The sequence below is a fragment of the Canis lupus genome, chromosome 6, assembly GCF_048164855.1.
Source record: "Canis lupus baileyi chromosome 6, mCanLup2.hap1, whole genome shotgun sequence".
In the NCBI taxonomy this organism is placed as follows: Eukaryota; Metazoa; Chordata; class Mammalia; order Carnivora; family Canidae; genus Canis; species Canis lupus.
In genome coordinates, this window is record NC_132843.1 from 45,783,762 (window position 1) to 45,804,217 (window position 20,456).

General features: G+C 44.0%; 1 protein-coding gene and 2 long non-coding RNA genes across 7 annotated transcripts in view; 2 read left to right on the forward strand and 1 right to left on the reverse strand.

Moving 5' to 3' along the window:
- The window catches only part of DESI2 (desumoylating isopeptidase 2), a 46,572-nt gene extending 27,663 nt beyond the window's left edge, over positions 1-18,909 (reverse strand). Inside the window, exon 1 of one of the 5 annotated variants that reach the window (XM_072830326.1) lies at positions 18,620-18,909. In XM_072830326.1, the coding sequence (XP_072686427.1) occupies positions 18,620-18,661 (42 nt within the window). In that variant the 5' untranslated portion in view covers positions 18,662-18,909. Of the gene's footprint in view, positions 1-17,828; positions 17,984-18,619 lie in introns of those variants that run through there. The other 4 variants (XM_072830327.1, XM_072830324.1, XM_072830328.1 and 1 more) reach the window with 4 other exon arrangements.
- Positions 11,308-13,214, forward strand: LOC140635533 (uncharacterized). Its single transcript, XR_012032845.1, has 3 exons — positions 11,308-11,467; positions 12,093-12,444; positions 12,817-13,214. It is a non-coding gene; the product is annotated as an uncharacterized lncRNA (long non-coding RNA).
- A 627-nt stretch (positions 18,910-19,536) lies between the features above and the next one.
- The window catches only part of LOC140635534 (uncharacterized), a 53,766-nt gene continuing 52,846 nt past the window's right edge, over positions 19,537-20,456 (forward strand). Inside the window, exon 1 of the long non-coding RNA XR_012032846.1 lies at positions 19,537-20,430. This is a non-coding gene — a long non-coding RNA (uncharacterized lncRNA). The remainder of the gene's footprint in view (positions 20,431-20,456) is intronic.

Below are 20,456 nucleotides of genomic sequence, written 5' to 3' on the forward strand. Positions count from 1 at the left end.
CTTACAAGCTTTTCAAAGCATTTTCAATATAAATATAATAAAAGGTAAAAGGAAACACTTCATAGAAAAATTATCTTAAAACGTGGGAAGGCAACAAATACATTAAATAACTACAATTACTTCTGAGCTCGATCTTGCCTTAATACAAAAAACTGGCCTCAGTATTTTCCATCTGTTATTTTAAAGCACTATTTACAGAAGTGACTTCACTGTGGCATTTTATAGTCATATATTAAAATGTTACATTCTTCTTCTGATAGGGAACTTTCATTCAGCTTCATTTCAGTCAGTAATTTGCCTTATCAACTTAATAAAAATTTTATGTTTCCTGTTTGAAAGCAGCAATGACAATAAATGCAATTGCCCTAGTCTGGAACTTAAAATATTTGCTATAACCACTTAAGCCCTGGGCCTGACTTCCTTAAAAGTTTCCCCAAAAAAACCTAGAACCAGTGTTCATAAAGATTAAAGCATGTATTCTACTTACCTCCCATAAAAAGGTGCTTAAAAAAAAGAGAAGGCATTTCAATTACTGAGTTAAACATGAAAAATAAACTGTGAGTGGTGGAGGCTGTAGGGTAATTTGTATAGTGCTGACTATGTGGAAAACTGTCCTCAGTATCCAGACTGTTGAACTAGCTCAGGAGACCTTCTTGGTACTACTGGGTTGAGTCCCAGATAATCTCACAGCAAATGCTATTTAATAGTAAACTGTATTAAAATGCTATCTGTAGAGCCTCAGCATCGGGCTAAGCGTAAAGCAGAGTCGATAAAAACTCACTGAATGAGCTGAGATAGCCTAGTATCTTTTCCAGATGAAACCATAAGCATCCGGGGCTATCTGTTAATTTGTGTTATGTTGTAAGAAAGATGGCACCACATATAGATCTTATTCCATTACTATTTCTAAGAAAACGTACAATCTTTTCATTGCCAGAGAATATTATCTAAAATAAGCACATCACTCACTTTCTAGGTCTTAGGGGAAAAAAAACTTTATATAACAAAAACATTTTCATTACACCATTATCTATAAATTGTTGATAACGTTGGGTAGTAAGCCTTGATCTCAGGAAGTAATTTCTCCTGATTACAAAAGATTTGCCACTATCTTTTTAGTTAATAGTATTCAAGTTCTGTAAATGTTCTGTCAAGTTTATTCTCCTTTTGAGGCAATGTAACCAAGCGTACACACTAAAGCTAGGGCAGGGCACTATACTACAGTTAGGGTAGTGGTACTGCTAGTTCCCTGGGACAGTCCCAGTTTACATTTGTCTCACACAACTGTTCTGCCTGCACCCTCTTCTATTCTCAAGTTCCAGTTTTGATGATGAATTTTAAAGTTAGCCCAAGGCTGATCTAAGGACTGTGCTTTAGACACTTAAGAGCTCCTGGACTCTCGAGTGTGAGTACATAAAACTACACATTTACAGGATAACTTAAAACCAAGGAAAACACTATGGATTTCATATGAAGCTAGTATTCTCTTCCAATTTTCAAAAACAAATTATTGTGCTTCTCAAAGGACCTAGTTTTAGGACCCACCACAAGCCAGGCACAGGATCACTGTGGACTGTTAAGATATTTAAAGGAGAAATAGATTTTTAAAAGTCAAATCACCGGTGAACCAAATGCCCCTTGAATATTTTTAAGACTAAACTATTTTATAGAAACTACAGTTTGGCTCTGCTAGTGATTAGAAATTGATGGGCTGGGTACTTGATCCTGATCCCACAGCTGACCAGAAAACCGAGTTCTCAGCAAATCTTCCTTATCTGGTGCTTGCTTTGGTTGTGCCTATGGCTGGTGTCAGATATTTTAGTAAAATCTTAAAACGTCTTGTATGGCCCCCATGTACTTGACTATGCCCCTGGATTACGCTCTAAACTGAACGAGGCCTGAGACTGAGCCTTCTTGAATTCTGGATCTCCATGCTGCCTAGGGCCTTGTATTATACTAGCAGACCACTCAAATGCTTGATGAATTGGAATGAAGGAGTCTGTAATGCCTTTTCCTTTATCTTGTTTTTAATTGTGGCCTATGGAAAAGAGCATCTCCATTCTTTTACTCACTCAAACAATATTTATTGAATGCCTACTATGTGCCAAGCGGTAGCAACGTAGAAGCAAACATGATGAAATTCTTTTTCTCATGAAGCTTGCATTCTTGAGAGGTATCTTGTAAACTGTAGGCTGCAACCTATTAGAGGACCCCAAAATCATTTCAGAGGGTTGCAGCAGCATTATTTTAAATGAATGAAATATAATGAAATAGAAGTTATCGGAGGACATGACCCAGAGCAAGGTGTTTCCCGAATATTTGGTTTCTGTTACATGTGTGTATAATGGTATGATGTAAAATGTATTTCTTGGTCCAGGATAAATTGAGAACCACTGTTCTAGGAAAGTCCTCTAAATTGCACCTCAGTTTAAATCTTTTTTTTTTTTTTAATTTTCTTTTTATTTATTTATGATAGTCACACACACAGAGAGAGAGAGAGAGAGAGAGGCAGAGACACAGGCAGAGGGAGAAGCAGGCTCCATGCACCGGGAGCCCGACGTGGGACTCGATCCCGGGTCTCCAGGATCGCGCCCTGGGCCAAAGGCAGGCGCCAAACCGCTGCGCCACCCAGGGATCCTCAGTTTAAATCTTATATAAAATGGTTACTTACAGCAAAACTATAAATAAAGCAAGTTAGACAACTTTGATTCAATAAAGTATGTGTCAGGAACTGCTAGGCGCTGGGGACACGAGGATGATTAACTCACAGACTGTGTCCATAAGGAACTCATTAAGAATGTAAACAATCAATCACAATGTAGTGTTTAAACAGAAATATGTGCAGATACAGTAAATGAAAAGCTCATTTTTTGAATGTTACTCTACAACGTACTTCCACTTACTCTTGTCTTTCACAGTGACAACAGTACGTGTAAAATATGTAAATCACTTTAGGGATGTTCTGGCAAGTAATTTGCCCATGGTCACAAGACAAGCGGCTGAACTGCCAGCAGAGCCCAGGTTTCATAGCCCCCACTATGGTTTTCTGTCACACAGCTCCACCTCCAGTAGATAGCCTTAGCTGGAGGCTTGCTTTTTTTTTTTTACATGCTCTTGAAGCAACCTGAATGACTTCAGAGTAAGATGGAGATCATGACTATTAATTCATCATTTTTCCTGAAGTGTGACGTTATGGTGATCGCTCGTGCACCACTACAGGTAAACAGAAATAGTCATCACCCAGTCTTTGCCTAAATTCCATACCATGTGCCCACCTGGTCACTAATTTAGCAATGTGGAGACCTCCTATTCTGGTAACTAATCTTCACATTTGAAAAGAGACAGGAAATCTAGGAGATACAGTCCTTTTGGAAACGAGAATTACAACTATACTCCCAGCAGATAATTCTCTTTATACTGTTTGGTAGCAAATGAGAGTACACGCAACAGATTACATTGAGAGCTGCTATTGTTTCCAACTAATGTGCAAAATTCTTTATCTGGTGGTTCCTTTAACTTATCGCTGGACAATGAGCTAGAAATTATAACCATGGTATGGTATACAGACCAGTCTCAGGCCAAGTTTCCCCCCCCCCCCCCCCCACGATTTCCATAAATGTTTCAAGACTGAGAAATTAGTTCCATTAAGTTTGTCTGGTTGAAAGGCTAAATAAAGACCAGCTGTCAACACCAACACACAAGGGGCGGGGGGGGGGGGGGGGGGGGGGGGGAGGGGGGGGGACAAAAGGCTGATATAATTAACGCCAGTGTTATGCATATACTACGGTAGAGATCTTACAGCAAATGTCAAACATACAACAGCCTGCTTTTAATGCCTTGTTTGGGCGGCACTTTGTTCTCTACAGTAGAACTCTCCCTTAGATACAGTGAGGAAACTCCACAGATTCAGTTACTAGGTGTTGTAACTGCAAAGGATACAGATGGGGAGCCCATTCAGCTTCTATAATCCTGCGAACAACAACACTGGCACATAGCTAACACTTTCTAGGGCTTATCATGTGTCGGGTCCCATTCTATGCATTTCACATAAATTGTCTCAAGATTCTTATAACCCCATGAACTGGATACATTATGCTTTCCATTTTAGCAGGGAACTCTGTTTAGCAAGCCACTTTCCCAGGTCACATAGTTAAAAAGCAGGAGGTGGGGTGCAAATCCATGTAGTCTGATTCCAGACTATACATAGAGACAAAGAACTGCATACCCTACTTTTTATAACAGATTCCAGATGGCAGGCCTGACCAGGGAGGAGGTCGTGTCCAGCTTCTGGCTGACTCTCCTGTCACATTGGACACTCTTGTTCTGAACCTGTGCAGGTGTTTGTGGCTCTAACATGCCACCTTACAGGCTGGGGGGGGTCCGTGAGGACAGCAGAGAAGCTGGCCCCTTGAGGCGAGCAGCAGCCTTGAACAGGAGGGAGGACACAGTGGAGAAAGGGACTGTTTCAGCATGACAAGCCCTAGGGAACTTCAAGTGAGCCTAACAAACTTTTAAAAAGTAATTAAAGGGATGCCTGGGTGGCTCAGTGGTAGAGCATCTGCCTTTGGCTCAGGTTGTGATCCTGGGTCCTGGGATTGAGTTTTGCATGGCTCCCCGCAGGGAGCCTGCTTCTCCCTCTTCCTCTCTGTGTCTCTCATGAATAAATAAAATCTTAAAAGTTCTGGGAATAAAGGGTATGACCCTGTCTCTGCCCTCAAGCTCACTGCAGAGTGAGGAACTTAGATATGTTGCTGAATTACTGCTGGATACCCAGATAAAACCACCACTGGAATGAATGAATGGGCCTCAAATACCACAGTTCTTGCTTCCTTCCTTGTTAGTCTTTTGAAACGAACACATTTCTAAAGAAAGTTGATTAAAAAGACACAGACTTCTGGTTTGAGAGCGTGGTGCATTATGGTGGATGGCCAGTGAAGATAGTATCTAAAGAACTCTATTTAATTGTCCTCAGTTTGAAAGGATGAGGATGGGAAAATATCACAGTATATTCATATACCAACTGGGACGACAGCAGAAGGGGAAAGCCTGACTAGGCAGAGGAGAGCGGTGAGAAGTCCTTGTGCTGGACTGTGGAGCTCCAGCAGAGTGGAAGGTCTGACCTTAGCTACGGCCACAGGTGACTTCCAGTCCAGGTACAGGAGGCAGGGTGGACCACACCACTGCTCTTTTTTCTTTTTCCAAAGTGAAATAAGCAGTGAGGTCATCAGCGGAGAGTGGGAAATACTGTCCTTGTCTTGGAGAATGGGAAAGTCAGTTGACCAGAGAAATGAGGAAGCACTGCCAGACAACACGTAGGGCCCCCTGGGGGTCTGTGGTCAGGATTTTAATGTGAGATCACAGTCATGATGGTTGTGGGCTTTTCTCTAGTGGCACTCGGCTACTGAATGTAGGTGGAGCGTTCAATCTAACTAGGGTTGTAGGACAAGTACGCCAGAGGGAATGACTACAATGGTAGACTACAGAATGGAACTCAGAGGGTGTAGTAGGGGGAGGGATTATTTTAAGGCACAGGCTCACAGGACTGTGGGGGTGGCAAGCTTAACGTTTGCAGTAACGTTTGCAGGGCAAGCCGGTGGGCTGGAGACCCAGGAGAAGTTGATGTGGCAGCTCCTCTGGAAGCTGAATCCCTTCCTCCTTAGGGAACCCCAGTATTTCCTCTTAAGGCCTTCAACTGATGGGAAGAGGCCCACCCACATTTTGGAGGATAATCTGCTTTACTCAAAGTCTACTGACTTAAGAGACTTTTAACCAGAGAACAAACTGAGGGTTGCTGGAGGGGAGGTGGGGGATGGGCTAATAAACAGGGCGATAGGGATTAAGGAGGCCATTTGTGGTGATGAGCACTGGGTTTTATATGTAAGGAAGGGAGGAAGCACTAAATTCCAGTCTTGAAATCAACATTACACTACATGTTAATTAGAATTTAAATAAAAATTAAAAAAAAAAGGTTAATCACATCTGAAAAATGCCTTCACAGCAACATCTAATGTTTGACTAAAACCTGGGTACTAGCTTGGCCTAATCAAGTCGACACATAAAATTAACCATCACAGAAATAGTCACAGATGTAGGGGAAACTTTTTTTTGCCATTGCCCATTCATGAGTTCCAGAAAGCACAGAGTGGAAGTTAGTTTGGGGTGGAGTGGGGGTGAGATTAGGACAGATTAATAGAGAAACAGCACTTTCCAGGGATGGGAGGAGGAGAAATATAATGTGGTGGCTAAGGGCACAGACTTTAGCATCAGAGCTCATGGTTCAAGACTGCTCTATCACTTTTGGCGTGATTCTGAGCAGATTTTTCAGCTAAGCTTGTGTTATCTTCAAAAGGGATAATACGAGGCAAGGGCTTGCATGTCACAACCATTCAAAAAAGTTATTCTTATATTATGGGGAGACTTGATATTCTACGTCTGTCAATTCTCCCCCTAAATTATTCATAAATTTAATGTCATTGCACTTAAAATTTCAGTGAGTTTTTTTGACGAACTGATTCTAAATTTTATTTGAAAAATTAATGTGTGAGAAACATAAAATTCCATTAGAGTAAGAAACACTTCCATCATCAGTATCAAAACATGCTGGGATGTTGCAATTAATAGTAATGGTATTGGCGCAAGAAGAGGCAGCTAAATACATACCTAGCCTAGAACGTAAGACTTCTAGATCCATGATAAGTTAGTATAGGATGAATGTGGCATGTGCCTCCAATTAGCACGGGGAACCATGGATCATTCCATCAAATACTGTTGGGATAACTGGCTTTCCATTTGGGAATAAACGGAGATTATTTCTATAATTTCAAGCCAGGGAAAGCCTTTCCAGGCCTGATAGAAACTGGAAAGGTCTAAAACTGTTATTTTAGAAATTAAAAATTTCTGTAAGGCAAAAGACACCAACAACATAACAAACTTAAGGGGACTTAATTTATTTATGGTCATTTCATGATTTTTATATTTGGTCCTACTTATCTTCATTCCACATTTTTCTTTTTCTCTCTTACATGGTATGAACTGTTTTCTCTGCTGTTTCCCCTTTAGATCCAACTTTAGACCAACATGACAAAAACTTTACACATACCAACCCAAACCAACTGCATCTCCTGACTTACTTCCTCCCTCTCACCCAAGATTTGGTCAATATAATCTGAGACTTAATCTTTTTTTTTTTTCCTAAAGATTTTATTTATTTATTCATGAGAGACACACAGAGAGAGACAGAGACACAGGCAGAGGGAGAAGCAGGCTCCATGCAGGGAGCCCAATGAGAGACTTGATCCTGGGATTCCAGAATCACACCTTGAGCCAAAGGCAGGTGCTAAACCGCTGAGCCACCCAGGGATCCCCTGAGACTTAATCTCAACATCATGTTCATCCTCTTTGAGTTATTCTGGACACTGGCATTGGAACCATATACATAATAGGAGGCAGCTTTGTTAAATGAGAATTGGACCTCATGGCTTTTTCTTTTACATTGTCATCACCCCATTGTTAAGGTCTGAGTCATTTCCTAGCTCCCCAAAGGTGCCTGATACTACCTAGGTCCTTTTGCATGAGTGACAACTTGAGAAGCCATAGCATTCACACAGAAATGTTTTCCCTTTCAATACTCTGTAGATAATGCTCCATATTATTTAGGCTTTGGTGTCATAGTAAAAGAAGTCTGAAGTTAGCTTTACTTTGTCCCTTCCAGTAACTTTTTTGCCTGTATTTGTAGGACGTTTTACTTTATCCTTAACATTTAAAAGTTAAACCAGGCTTACTGTTCCCCTTTTTAAAATACTTTTTTAAAATTTAGGGCACCTGGGTGGCTCAGTCGGTTGGGTCACGCACGATTCCAGGATTCCTGGATCGGGCCCCTAATCAGGCTCCCTGCTCAGTGGGGAGTGTGTTTCCCCCTTTCCCTCTGGCTCATGCTCCCCCATCCCTGCCCTGCCCCTGGCAAATAAATAGATAAAATCTTTAAAAAAATTTTCTTAAATTCAATTATGTTAACATATAGTGTATTATTAGCTTCAGGGGTAGAAATTTAGTGATTTATCAGTTGCATATAACACCCAGTGCTCATCCCATCAAATGCCCTCCTTAATGCCCATCACCCAGTAACTCTACCCCTCACCCCCTCTCCTCTCTAGCAATCCTTGGTTTCCCATAGTTAAGGGTCCCTTATGGTCTGTCTCCCTCTCTATTTTCTCTTCCCTTCCCCTATGTTCATCTGTTTTGTTTCTTAGGTTCCATAAATGTTCCTAACTTTTAACAAATTCTGCCTAGCACTTAATCATTTTGGAGATTGATGTTGTTGACCTTACTACTCAAAGAGTTCTCAGAGATTTTCTAAATCTTGTTGTTTTCTCCTTAGTTTTCAATCTCCTGTTGTAGTTTTCAATTAGGCAATGTTGCTCTTCAGCTTTGTGGAAACTATCCTAATCTCAGACGGTTCTTTCTTTGGTATTGCCTGCTCCATTTTCAGTGATCCTCATGAACCTCTCTGAGAACATCAATCAGAAATTCCCCTAAAAATCTCTGTTTCTTGCTATACATTTACTTAGGAGGCATGTGGCCTGATTTATCCTTGTACTTGCATACCCTCTGCCTGGGACATTCTCTCCTACAGAACCACATTGGTGTACCCTGTCCCCTTTCAGGAACACCTTCCTGGTGAGGGCCTTCTTGACCACCCTATTCCAAACTGTAGTAGAAACTGCCATCCTGACCTACACTCTCCCCTGTTTTGTTTTCCTGTTTAGCCCTACTGCCCACTTAATATACCATGTTATTTTTTACTCCTGTCTGGTATTTTTGCTACATGCATCTTGGCCATAGATATCTTTTGCCACAAACATTTCTGCTGCATAACCAGTTAGCTGTAAGAAAACTGTGCCATAAAAGAGAAAATAACTGGATGACAGTCTGGCTTCATTTCTCCATGGACTAATCAACTGCCCTTGGCAGGGTTAATGTACCAAAGCTAGCTGTCAGTTATTTCTCCATTAACAAAGCTCCTATTTGAATGTTATATAAATCTTAGTTAGCGATCTCTACACTGACACGTAGACACGGAGGTCTTAAAATAGTGGATGGTAACAACTATATATATCAACTTGATAAAAAATACGGTGATGGAACCTACTAGAAGTGTGAAATAAGAGCGTAAAGCCAGATTGCATACTCTACTGTGCTAGAACATGAGAACATAGCAGTTACAGTGATAACAAAGCTCAGTCATAAATGCGTTACAGCGTTAGCACTTCTTTCATGCTTCCCATAGAACTTTGGAATGTCTGTTAATGAACACGTGACAATATGCCAAGAAAAAAACAGCAGCGTAGGAGGCTTGCGGGATGCAATGCAAAGCTCAGTTACAAATTATGCATCCTGGTATTTGGAAACTGATACCTCTCTTAATAAGGAAAAACTTTGGTGAAAGAAGCAAAACTGTGATGCTAAATGACATGAATCAATAGGCAAAAAAAAAAGTATACTACTACAAATAAAGACTTGGAAGATGAATGCCTGGTGCAATCCACAAAATCAAATCGGTTGTTTGCACAATATACACTTTTTAAGAGCATTCAAATATGTTGCATTTCGCAATAAAGTCTTCTGATTTTGTTATTCATTTTCCACAATTCATTATGTCCTTTTAAATGAAAGGCCCTTTTTAATTTTTGTTGTGATTTTTTTTTTTTATAGCAAGTTGCCTTACAGTCAATTACTTATGCAGCAAAAATGTCTGTGGCAAAGATGTTTATGGCAAAACAACCTAGAATCATATTTTATCTACTTCTTAAGGTTATTCTGTTAATAGATGGGTCGGATACACAGGCTTAGAATTAACCTATTTAACTATTTGCATTTTTTGGATAAAAATTTCAAAAAGCAACAACAACAACAAAAACCCCATTTTCATCATTGGGGGAAAAAGAATATGAAAATAGGAAAGATGCCAATTCTTCCCAAGTTATTTTATTACCTTTTAAAAAGATTTTAGCAGGCAGAGGGAGAGGCAGAAGCAGGCTCCTCACTGAGCAGAAAGCCCTGTATGGGGCTGATCATGACCTGAGCTGAAGGCAGAAGCCCAACCAACTGAACCACCCAGGCGCCTCCCCAAGTTACTTTAAACTGCAATAAAACTGGTGCAATTCCAATTAAAACAACAACTTACCGACTACTTAGTATATACATCCAAGAGAACTGGAAGCTGGGACTTGAACAGATATTTGTAGACCTATGCTCACAGTAGCATTATTCCTAATCCTCAAAAGGTGGGAGTAACCCAGATGTCCACGGACACGTGAATGGATAAACAAAATGTCGTGTGTATACACACCCACCCACCCCCACACACAGCGACACATTATTCAGCCTTAAAAAGGGGAATTCTGACAACATGGATAAACCTTGAGGATACTATGCAAAGTGAAATAAGTCAGTCATAAAGAGACAAGTACTACAGGATTTCACTTCTACCTTGGAGGTATCTAACCAAATTCATAGAAAGTAGAATGGCAATAACTAGGGGGCAGAGGGGCAGGGGAGTTTAATGAATACAGTTTTTACCTTTGCTAGATGAAAAAGTCCTGGAGACTGGCTGCACAACACTGGGAATGAAAATACACTATTGGACTGTATAGCCATAAGCAGTTAAGACAGTAACTTTTATGTGTATTTTAACACAATTAAAAAAAAACAAGGGATCCCTGGGTGGCGCAGCGGTTTAGCGCCTGCCTTTGGCCCTGGAAACCTGGGATCGAGTCCCACATCGGGCTCCCGGTGCATGGAGCCTGCTTCTCCCTCTGCCTATGTCTCTGCCTCTCTCTCTCTCTCTCTCTGTGACTATCATAAATAAATAAAAATTAAAAAACAACAACAACAACAAAAAAACCAAAGTGAGAAACCATGTATGGAATTTTTCAGAGAGCCTAAATAAGGAAGTGAGTAATAGCCAAAAAAAACTTGGGAAAAAGAATGAAAGGAAACAGGCCTAGCCATATACTAAGATACGTCATGAAATTATAATAATTAATATAGTGAGTAATGAGACTCCCCAATGCTGTATGGGCCAGCATTTAGTATTATGACAAGGATGACATCATAATTTAGTGAGCAAAGACTTTTATTTCAAATAATGTGGGGGTCAATTAGTTTTTAAGTTATTGTTTTGGGGGGTGATCACAGTCATATGGCTAAATCCATTTCAGATTAACTGAAACTTAAAGCTATTTTCATGTATCTCATTTCCCTTGATTATTTTTCTGCCTTTCTTATAGTTTACAATTATTTATTCTGGCAGTCTCCCCTTTACATTCTATTAACCAACTGGGTGACACGTGCACAATGCTGCCACTTTGGAATTTCAGTAATCTTGTAGAAAATCGGTCAACAAACAGAAGTAAAGTATATATCCTGTTTTAAGAAAAAAATCTATTTAATGGAGTCACCTAAAATAGTAAGCTCTCATTGATATCTAGCAGTATTTAATTTACAAGTTTTATTAAATTTGATTTCATTAACTTTATAAAAAATGTGACTTTGGGGCTGATACACAATATATCACTGCAGTCTGAAGGGCCCGTAGTCACCAACATGCTTGCACTTTTAACACCTGAGTATGAGCCACTCAGGCAAAAGGTTTCCACACAGTATTTTTTTTTTAAGTTTTATTTACTTATTAAGTAATCTCTACACCCCATGTGGGGCCTGAACTCATGACCCTGAGATCAAATAGTTAGTTGTGTGCTCCCTGGCTGAAAGAGCCAGGCTCCCCTCCATGCTTTATTTTTTGAATACTTTAAATTGTCCACTTTAAGTTACTGAATACATATTTATTCCATGCCAAGTCAAGGACCTCTAAAAGGTATTTCTGGGTTTACAAAATACCTTTCATAGATAGTGTGATAGAAAAAATGATTCCATCAGGTGTCTACACCCTAGTTTCCAGAACTTGTGAATCAGTCACTGAATCATGGCAAAAGGGTCTCTGCTGATGTAATTTAAGATAGAGACAATCTGAGATAGGGAGATTACCCTGGCATATCCTCATGTGTCCCCTTTAATTATATGAACTATAAAAGCAGACAGCGCTCTCTGGATGGAGGTAGAAGAGATGCAGCAGAAGGCAAGGTCAGAGACATCTGAGGTGGGAGGAGGACTCTAGGCACTGCGGCTCGTTTGAAGACCAAGGATGCGAATAAGGACTGCAAGAGGCTTTTATTAAGCAGCTGAGACGGGGCTTCCGGCTGACAGCCAGCAAGGAATGGGACCGCAGCCCTACCACTACAAGCGACTGAATTCTGGTAACAATCTGGATGAGCCTGGTGCCAGGTGTGCCCCAGAGCCTAGGCTGATTGACACCCTGATTTCACCCTTGTGAGACCGGAGCAGAGGAGCTGGCCCGGCCCACCCCAACTTGCGACCTCTAGAGTGGTGAGATACTAAATCTGCATGGTTTTAAACTGCTTAGTTTTTGGCATTTTGTTATCACAGCAATAGGAAACAAATACAGAGATTGAATTCTTTTATCAACGGAAAAAAAAAAGAGAAAGATTCTGTTACAGGTGATATAGGAGGGTAGGCTTATGACTGCCCCCCCCCCCCTTTTTTTTTTCCAGTTAGACTCATGGACTTAACTGATTCTATGTCAAGTAGTGACGCAGTGCTGGCCTAAGTAGCAAACTTGGTACAAGGAAATTAACACTAGTTCCCATTAGCTGGTTAATCTACGTTATGATTCTGGCAATGTTTTCAGAAAGATTATCCTCCAAGGAGTGACAACTTGTTCTTGGTTTGTCCTCATAGTTGTGAAATGACTGTCACAGCATCAAACACAGTGTCCTCATCCAGCAGCATGTGAAGGAAGACAAAGGTGAGCACGGCCTCTCAAGGAGTGATGTAGATCCAACCTCACAAAATAAACAGATTAAGAACATTTCCTCGGTTTAGTCCCATAGTGTTTGAACAAATAAAAAAAATGGTGTCAAAGAATATTTGATATTTTTTCCTGTCACCTTCCCATGATCTTTGATCATCCTGTTACAATAACCAAAGCAAAAGCCCAGTAATACACTAAGTAAAAGTAGGAGAATAAATACAGAAACAGATATCGGGCACAAAGAGGAGGGACATCCGAAGACCTTTGTATGCTATTTTCGAGTACTGGCACCATTCCTAATAAAACTGCCTACCTTAAAATCCCATTCATTTGGTAAATATTTATAGAACATGTTCTCACGGCAGGTGCTGTTTTAGACACTACTATCAAGGAAACTGGTCTAGTGGGATGCCCGGAATCATAATACACACATTGTAAGGTACATAGAAAGTATAACTAGGGCACTAAAGTTCACTCAAGTCTGACGATGAGGATGGACTAAACTACAGGCAGGAGGAGGGAGCCGATCAATGGTGGGACAGGACATTCCACATAAGACTAGCATGGGTAAAGATACCGAGGCATGAGCTACCACAGCACAGCCTGTTTACGCAACTAAACAACTCCAGTGTGTGAACACAAAATGCGTGTGCTGGGGTGGGAAGCAGTGGGGGATCGGTAGGAGTTGGACCTCTGATAGGTAGGGGTCATATCACAAAGGTTAGTAGCCTCTATCCCACAGGTGAACGATAAGAAGAGGAATGGCACAATTGTTCACATGTCAGACTACTTTGGTAACAGAAGAGGAAATGGATTAAAATGAAGTTAAGAGCAGAGACTGACAATCGGAAAAGGACAAACATTTTATGGTCTCATTCATTTGGGGAATATAAAAATTAGTGAAAGGGAATAAAGGGAAAGGAGAGAAAATGAGTGAAAATATCAGAGAGGGTGACAAAACATGAGAGACACCTAACTTTGGGAAATGAACAAGGAGTAGTGGAAGGGGAAGTGGGTGGGGGGTTGGGGTGACTGGGTGATGGGCACTGAGGGGGGCACTTGGTGGGATGAGCACTGGGAGTTATGCTATATGTTGGCAAACTGAACTCCAATTAAAAAAAAAAAAAAAAAGCAGAGACTGAAACCAGAAGAAGGCTACTATATTACACAGAGATAATGAGGACCTGAACTTGAGAAGCAACAGTGGAAATGAGCATAAGGTACCCAACGTAAAGAATGCTCAGAAGGTAAAATACGTGACATGCACCACAGGTCCCAGCTAACTGCCATCTTCAGCTCCCTGCCCTGACTTCCTTGCCAGAGCTCGCCACGCAGGCCAGAAAAGCCAGCCAGCACCTGCACGCCTACCCCCCCCCTCCCCCCCCAGTCACAGGTGAATCCATTCCCGACAATTCCTTGGGAGAGGAGGGTGGCCCTGGGAAAGCCTCTTCTATGAAAAGGAGAGGTGCGTATAGAAAAAGGTCCTATTCAGTTCGGTCTTCCTTCCCCTCCTGCTGGATGAAGATCCTGTGTCTGGTGCCGGGACGGTTGTTTTACAACTCTGAGGGGACAGACCAGAACAAAAGCCAACATGGTGGGGACAGCGAGTGGCCAGATAGAAAGTCTCGGTTCCCAAAGCCCCAGCTGAGCTGCTGAACTAACCCAGGGACTGTTTATCTCTGGACTCAAGTATCCTTCCAGCTGAAGTTACTGAGTGACAAGTTATTACTTTCAAAATCAACCCAACTACAAGAGATAGGGCCTGGTGACTGGACGCTGAGGGTTTGTAATAAAGAAAAATCAATAGTTTTACTCCCAGTGTTCTGGCTTGGGAAACGAAGCAGAAAGTTATCAAGACAACATTATGACACAAGAGTAGTGGTGGTGGTGGTGAATACGGGGGGGTGTGAGGTGGAGTAAATGGGGAGGTCGGGGCCGGGGAGACAAGGGAAGTGGAAGAAGTCTGTTTCTGGACGTGCTGATTCAGAGATATTATGGAGCCATTTGGGTGAAACGTCTATTTAGAGGGGTCTGGAACTCATTTAAAAATAATCTGAGTAGGGGCGACTGGGTGGCTTAGGTGGTTAAGCATCTGCTTTCAGCTCAGGTCATGATCTCGGGGTCCTGGGATTGATCCCTGCGGCAGGTTCCCTGCTCGGTGGAGAGTCTGCTTCTCCTTCTGCCTCTGCCTACTGCTCCACCTGCTTGTGTGTGAGCACACGTGCTCTCCTCAAATAAATCAATAAAATCTTTTTTTTTTTTTTTTTAAGTCTGAAGTAGATGTAGATGTGTGTGGGAAATCAGGTCCTCTCACACGCTCCTAGAGAAGTCAGATGGAGGCGGGATGGTTAAAAGTATGGACACAAACTTCCTTATTTGAAGAGTCATAGAAAGTGTTTTTTCTTTTCTTCCTATTAAGGCTCCGAAGATGTACAGATACTATCTGAAAATAGGAAGAAAGCTCTTTATTGAATGAATCTGTAAATATTATCATGCTACTGCATATTTTTATTTTCTAAAAATCCATTGCTAGCCAAGATAATCTGAAAAATTGCAAAATCTGGGTCTATGGTAAATGAAGCCCTTGTGCCAGAGCGCCTATACCAGACTCCTAGCAACTGCAGCGAAGCCGAGTCACCTGCTTTCCTATCCCCACCAGTAAACCAGGAATATGTGAATAATCTCATTCCAAGACCCAGAAAATAACCCAGGACATGTTTTATTGGAGGTAGATTACCCCAAAGTACAAAGAGGAACATAATCACTGAGAAAGCAGCAAGCAATAATTTAGCAGTACTTTGTAAGATTAAGTAGCCTTTTAAGGATTATCCCATCCCCCCATGAGAAGAAGTTAATACAGGTGACCCTGATACGATTTCTCTTTCATGTGTGGCAGTTATGGAAGAACAGAAACCATCAGTGATTCCCAATCTAGGGAATAGGAAAAACACAGAGCTGGAGCAGGTGATAGCCTCCCAGACAGAGATACAAGGATACATGACAAGGGGTCCCTATAAATAGTGATTATAAATGCAAATCAAAGGTTGACTTTGATGTTTGCAAAGTCTGGATTGGACAGACAGCTAGATAGGGTCTGTACAGACAACAGCGATCCCCATCAAAGGCATCAATGATGCATGGGCAGGAGCATCAGAGAAAGAAAGAATCTGCCCTTGACATCAGGTAAAACTGTTTTAAAACCAATACAACTTGAGAAAACGGAGTATAAAAGATGCAAAGTTGTACCTCAACACGTGGGTCTTAATTTAAAAACGTAACTCTGATCACCCTGCTATCATGAAAACCTGAGCTGGTCCCTCTGGTTCAGAGACCTGCCCCCCATCAGCCCATGTCCCAGCCCCAAACTAATGAAGTTCTAATCAAACTTTCCGTCTGTCTCTTTTGTGCATCCCATACTCTAGTTATGGACCAGATGGTGTTTCCCAGTCCCACCTCTGCTCTCCCCCTGCCCCTGCCACACTCCTCATGCAGACTGTTCTCTGCCTGTAGTGGGCCCTGAACCTCTCAGCAATCCCTGTTCCTACAACCACATGTGGTCTCCTCCTTTAAGTCCAGTTCTGAGATTCCATTATCCAAATCATGCTACTTTGTTTCGAATTGTTACTACGGTTGTAACTTCCCCTATGATATTCCAAATTCCTCAAAGAAGAAAGAATAATTCATTCATTTTTGTGACATCTACAAGGTCATAATGAAATAATTGCAGGTTGCAGGATTAGTGACATAGAACAGCCACAGCCTGAAAGCCCTCAAAAGAACATGCAAGGGCAAGTTTATTAGAAGTCTAATAATTCAACTATTTACCATTCCGATAAGACATTCATAAGCTCCTTCTCCTCCTATTGCTAGCAAAAAGCCATATATAAGAAATAAATACAGGAATTATTCAGTAGAGGAGATAATCAGACTGCAGTCTAGAAATTCTAGATCCTATTTTTAGTTATCTGGGCAGGTTTAATTTACCCTTTTCTCTACCTGCCTCCTCTGTAAGTACCTACTTTACAAAAGTGGTGTAAGGAATAAGATCTTTATTAACAAGTTAATGTTTTTAACATCTTTCAGGACACTCCTCCCTTTGAAATACACTGCTTTAAATATCAGCTCTAGCCTTTCCTACAGTTACACAATTAGCAATGATTGTTGTGATTCATTGAGTACCTAAAGTGTAAGGAAGCCCATTATACGCCAAAGAATGCATTTGCAGTTTTATTATAAAAGCAAAACTTCTCCCTACCTCCACTCTCAGATTCTTTTTAGTTTCTGACCCTCTGGCCATTGCATAACCCTAACTCATAAAAGACCTTAATGATCCTGAAGAAAAGGCATACTGTGCTCTCAAAAGCAGAATATATTCTGTGAGATGTTTTGTAATAGTCTTCACGAATAAACAAGAAACCCAAATGCAGATCACTAAGGTGGGTGGGTGGCAATGAAACCGTAAAAGGGCAATAAAACGTCTTGAACAATAAAGGTATCCAGTACCATAAAAAGTTGAAAACCAGAGAATGATTCCTAACCTAGTGACACAGGCCAAAGACCTTCCCAAGTGCCCTTTTTTCTAGGCTGTCCAGTTGTACTCTTCTCTAATTTTTTTTTTTTTCTGCCATGTTTCACTGTTTTTCCAGTATGCTAATCCATCTCCTTCTACCTCCAGCCCCCTACACTAACTGAGACCTCCCTTCAAGTCCCCCGGGGCAGTCTCTATCCCATCCTGACATAATTCCCAGATTAGGGCACGGGAGTTTCTTCCGACCCAAGAGGTCACGCTGTAAATCTAGAAACGTATACACAACGCAAAGGGAGTACGTTTAGATCTGTGAGTGAGGACCAGGACTCCTGACATCTAGCATTTCGGCTCTTCTGCATCTTTAAGCCCAACAGAAATGAGGAGGACTTCTTCATCTGCCAATCCACTTACAGGAGACTTCGCACATGGAAGGCAGAGGCAAAGACGCATCAACCGAAAGCGAACGAACCCAAGAAGCTCGCATCCTCGCCGCAACCATGATCCTCCACCGGGGACCTTCAACGGCAGCTAAAAGGCAAACCGACCCCCGGACCGGGTTCCGAGGGCTTGCTGTGCTCCAAAGTTAGACGACCTCGTCATAAACAAGTTCTCCCCTTCCCTCTCCTGCGGTCACGTCGGGTACCTGTTGCGTCCCCTGCAAAGGGCGCTGCGAGGCCGGCAGGGGAGCCCCGCCGGGGCAGCCACGGAACTCAACCCGGCGTGCTCCGCGGCGGCCTCGAAGGCAAGGGGCTGTCGGCTTCCGTCCTCCGTGGACGCGGCCCCGACACGGGCCCCGACAGCCGCGACTTTCGGGACTGGGGAGTTCCTGACGACTCGGGCGGGAAGAGGCGCGCGGCGGGGAGGACCGGCGGCGCGGGGGCGGGAGCCGGCGGGCCGCCCCGCGACGGACGCTGCGCCCCAGGACGCCCCCGCCCGGCCGCCGAGGCGCCGGGCCCGGCCGCGGCTCCGGGCGGCGCAGGGGGCCCCGCCGCCCCTGCAGCCGCTGCGAGCCCCGGCCCGAGCCCGCGGGCGCCCCGACGTGCGCGGATTCCCACAGCCTCCTCCTCCCCTCCCCCACCCCAGAGCCGAGCGGGCGGCGGGGACGCGCGGCGGGAGGCGCGGGGGCCCGGGTCGGGGTCGGGGTCGGGGTGGGGGTCGCGGTCGCGCCGGGGTCCGAGCCCCGCGGCCTGGGCCGCACTCACCATGTCGTACACGTTGAGCACCACTAACTGGTTAGCCCCCATCCTCCTCCCCGCGGCCGCCGCCTCGTCCTCCAGCCGCTCCGTCTCCGCGGGGCCGAGGCCGCTCCCACCCCCGCGGCCACTTCAGGGAGCCAGAGCCGGGCACTACGCGCACAGCCCGGCCCGCGGCAGCCGGCGCGGGAGCATCGGGGAGCCGGGCCGCTCCCGGGCGCCGCCGACAGGACCCTCTGCGCCGACGGGGCCGGACCGCTGGCGGGCCCGCTCCGGCTCAGGCGCCTCCCCTCGGCAGCGGACACGTGGGGAAAGGCGGGGCCTGAGCGGGGGCGGGGGGCGGGCGCCAGGCGCCCCGGGGGCGGGGCCGGCCCGGCGCCGGGGCTGAGCCCGCCTGCGCTCTGGCTCCGAGCGGCAGCACCTCGGGACCTAAAATGGCGCCTCTCCGCGCTGGAGGAGCGGGGGGTGCCAGAAAGACTACCGTTCCCGGCATGCAGCGAGGAGACTCCGGCTGGCCGTTCCGAGCGCGGAGGCCCAGGCTCGACGACTACGGCTCCCAGCATGCAGCGCGGGCCCCGCTCCTTACCGTCCCAGGCCTCCTCCCGAGCCTACAGCTCCCGGCATGCAGTGCCTGGGGTCCGCGCCGGTCCTGTGCGGTCCGCCCTTGGCTGCAGGTGAAGTCCTCTACCTTCAACCTTTCCTTTTCTTCCGTGCTGCTGCTGTTAGTTTCTGTCGCGTTGAGCCCTTTGAAGGCGGCGGAATGGAATGTGGCAAAAGACCATAGCGACGACTCTGTTTTCCACACCCTCCTTGCCTTTTTTTTTTAAATTTTTTTATTTTTTTGCACGTGGAGGGGTGAGGAAATAGAGGAAGGCAGGTTGCTGGGGAGGGGAGGGGAGGGGAGGGGAGGGGAGGGCCGGGCCACGACATGCGTCCAGTTAGTGCTCAATACGAAATCATACATTTTATGGAACTATCTTGCTGACATGGGAAGAGAGTGCAGTAGTCACAGGTTAGCATAAACAGGGACACAAGTAGTTGCTTTTCTGTTTATTCAATAAATATTTGTTGTGTACCCGCCATATGCCTGGTAGTGGTGTAGGCCCTGGGGAATACCGTAATCAGAAGGAGGAAGGACAAATATGGGTGGTACGTGCTTTGCAGAGAATCAGAATAGGGTAAAGTGGTTGACAATCTTAGATTGGCTGCAGCTGGAGGGTCTTGGTGACAATTGAGACTGGAATGGCAAATATCTGGACAAATATCCCATCAAAATGGAAGAACAAAGCTAACATTCAGGCAATTAGGAAGCTATTCCACAGCGTGTGCCAAAAGGTGGCTTGGATGCTGGGAGTACTGGGGAACGCTGAGAAAACTCTGTTTGTAATATTTTGAAACTGGAGCCTATGGGAACTTGCTAATGAGTTGGGTGTTGAGTTTGTGAGGGAGAAAGTATTCAAGGATAATTTCTAGCTGTTTTTGGCTTAGGAGATTCTGTAGGTGGTAGTGCCATTTATAAGATGTGAAACTTGGGAAGAACAGTTGGGAAAAGGGAAATCAAGAAGTATGGTCTGGTCATGTTTCAAATGCCTTGTAGACATCCCTGATGTCAGGGAGGCACTGGCATAAACAGGTCATTATCAATAGACTCTTAAGCCTTGGGGCTGATTGGATGACCTATCAGAGAATGTGTAGCTAAAGAAAGGGGCGGAAGGTAAAGCTCTAGGATTCTTCCTTTAGAGGTCAAGTAGAGGAGGAAAAGGAGCCACAGAGGCAGGAGAACATGCAACGCAGGAGCCCCACGACTATCAGATTCAACAGTAAGGAGGTTACTGATAATCTTGAC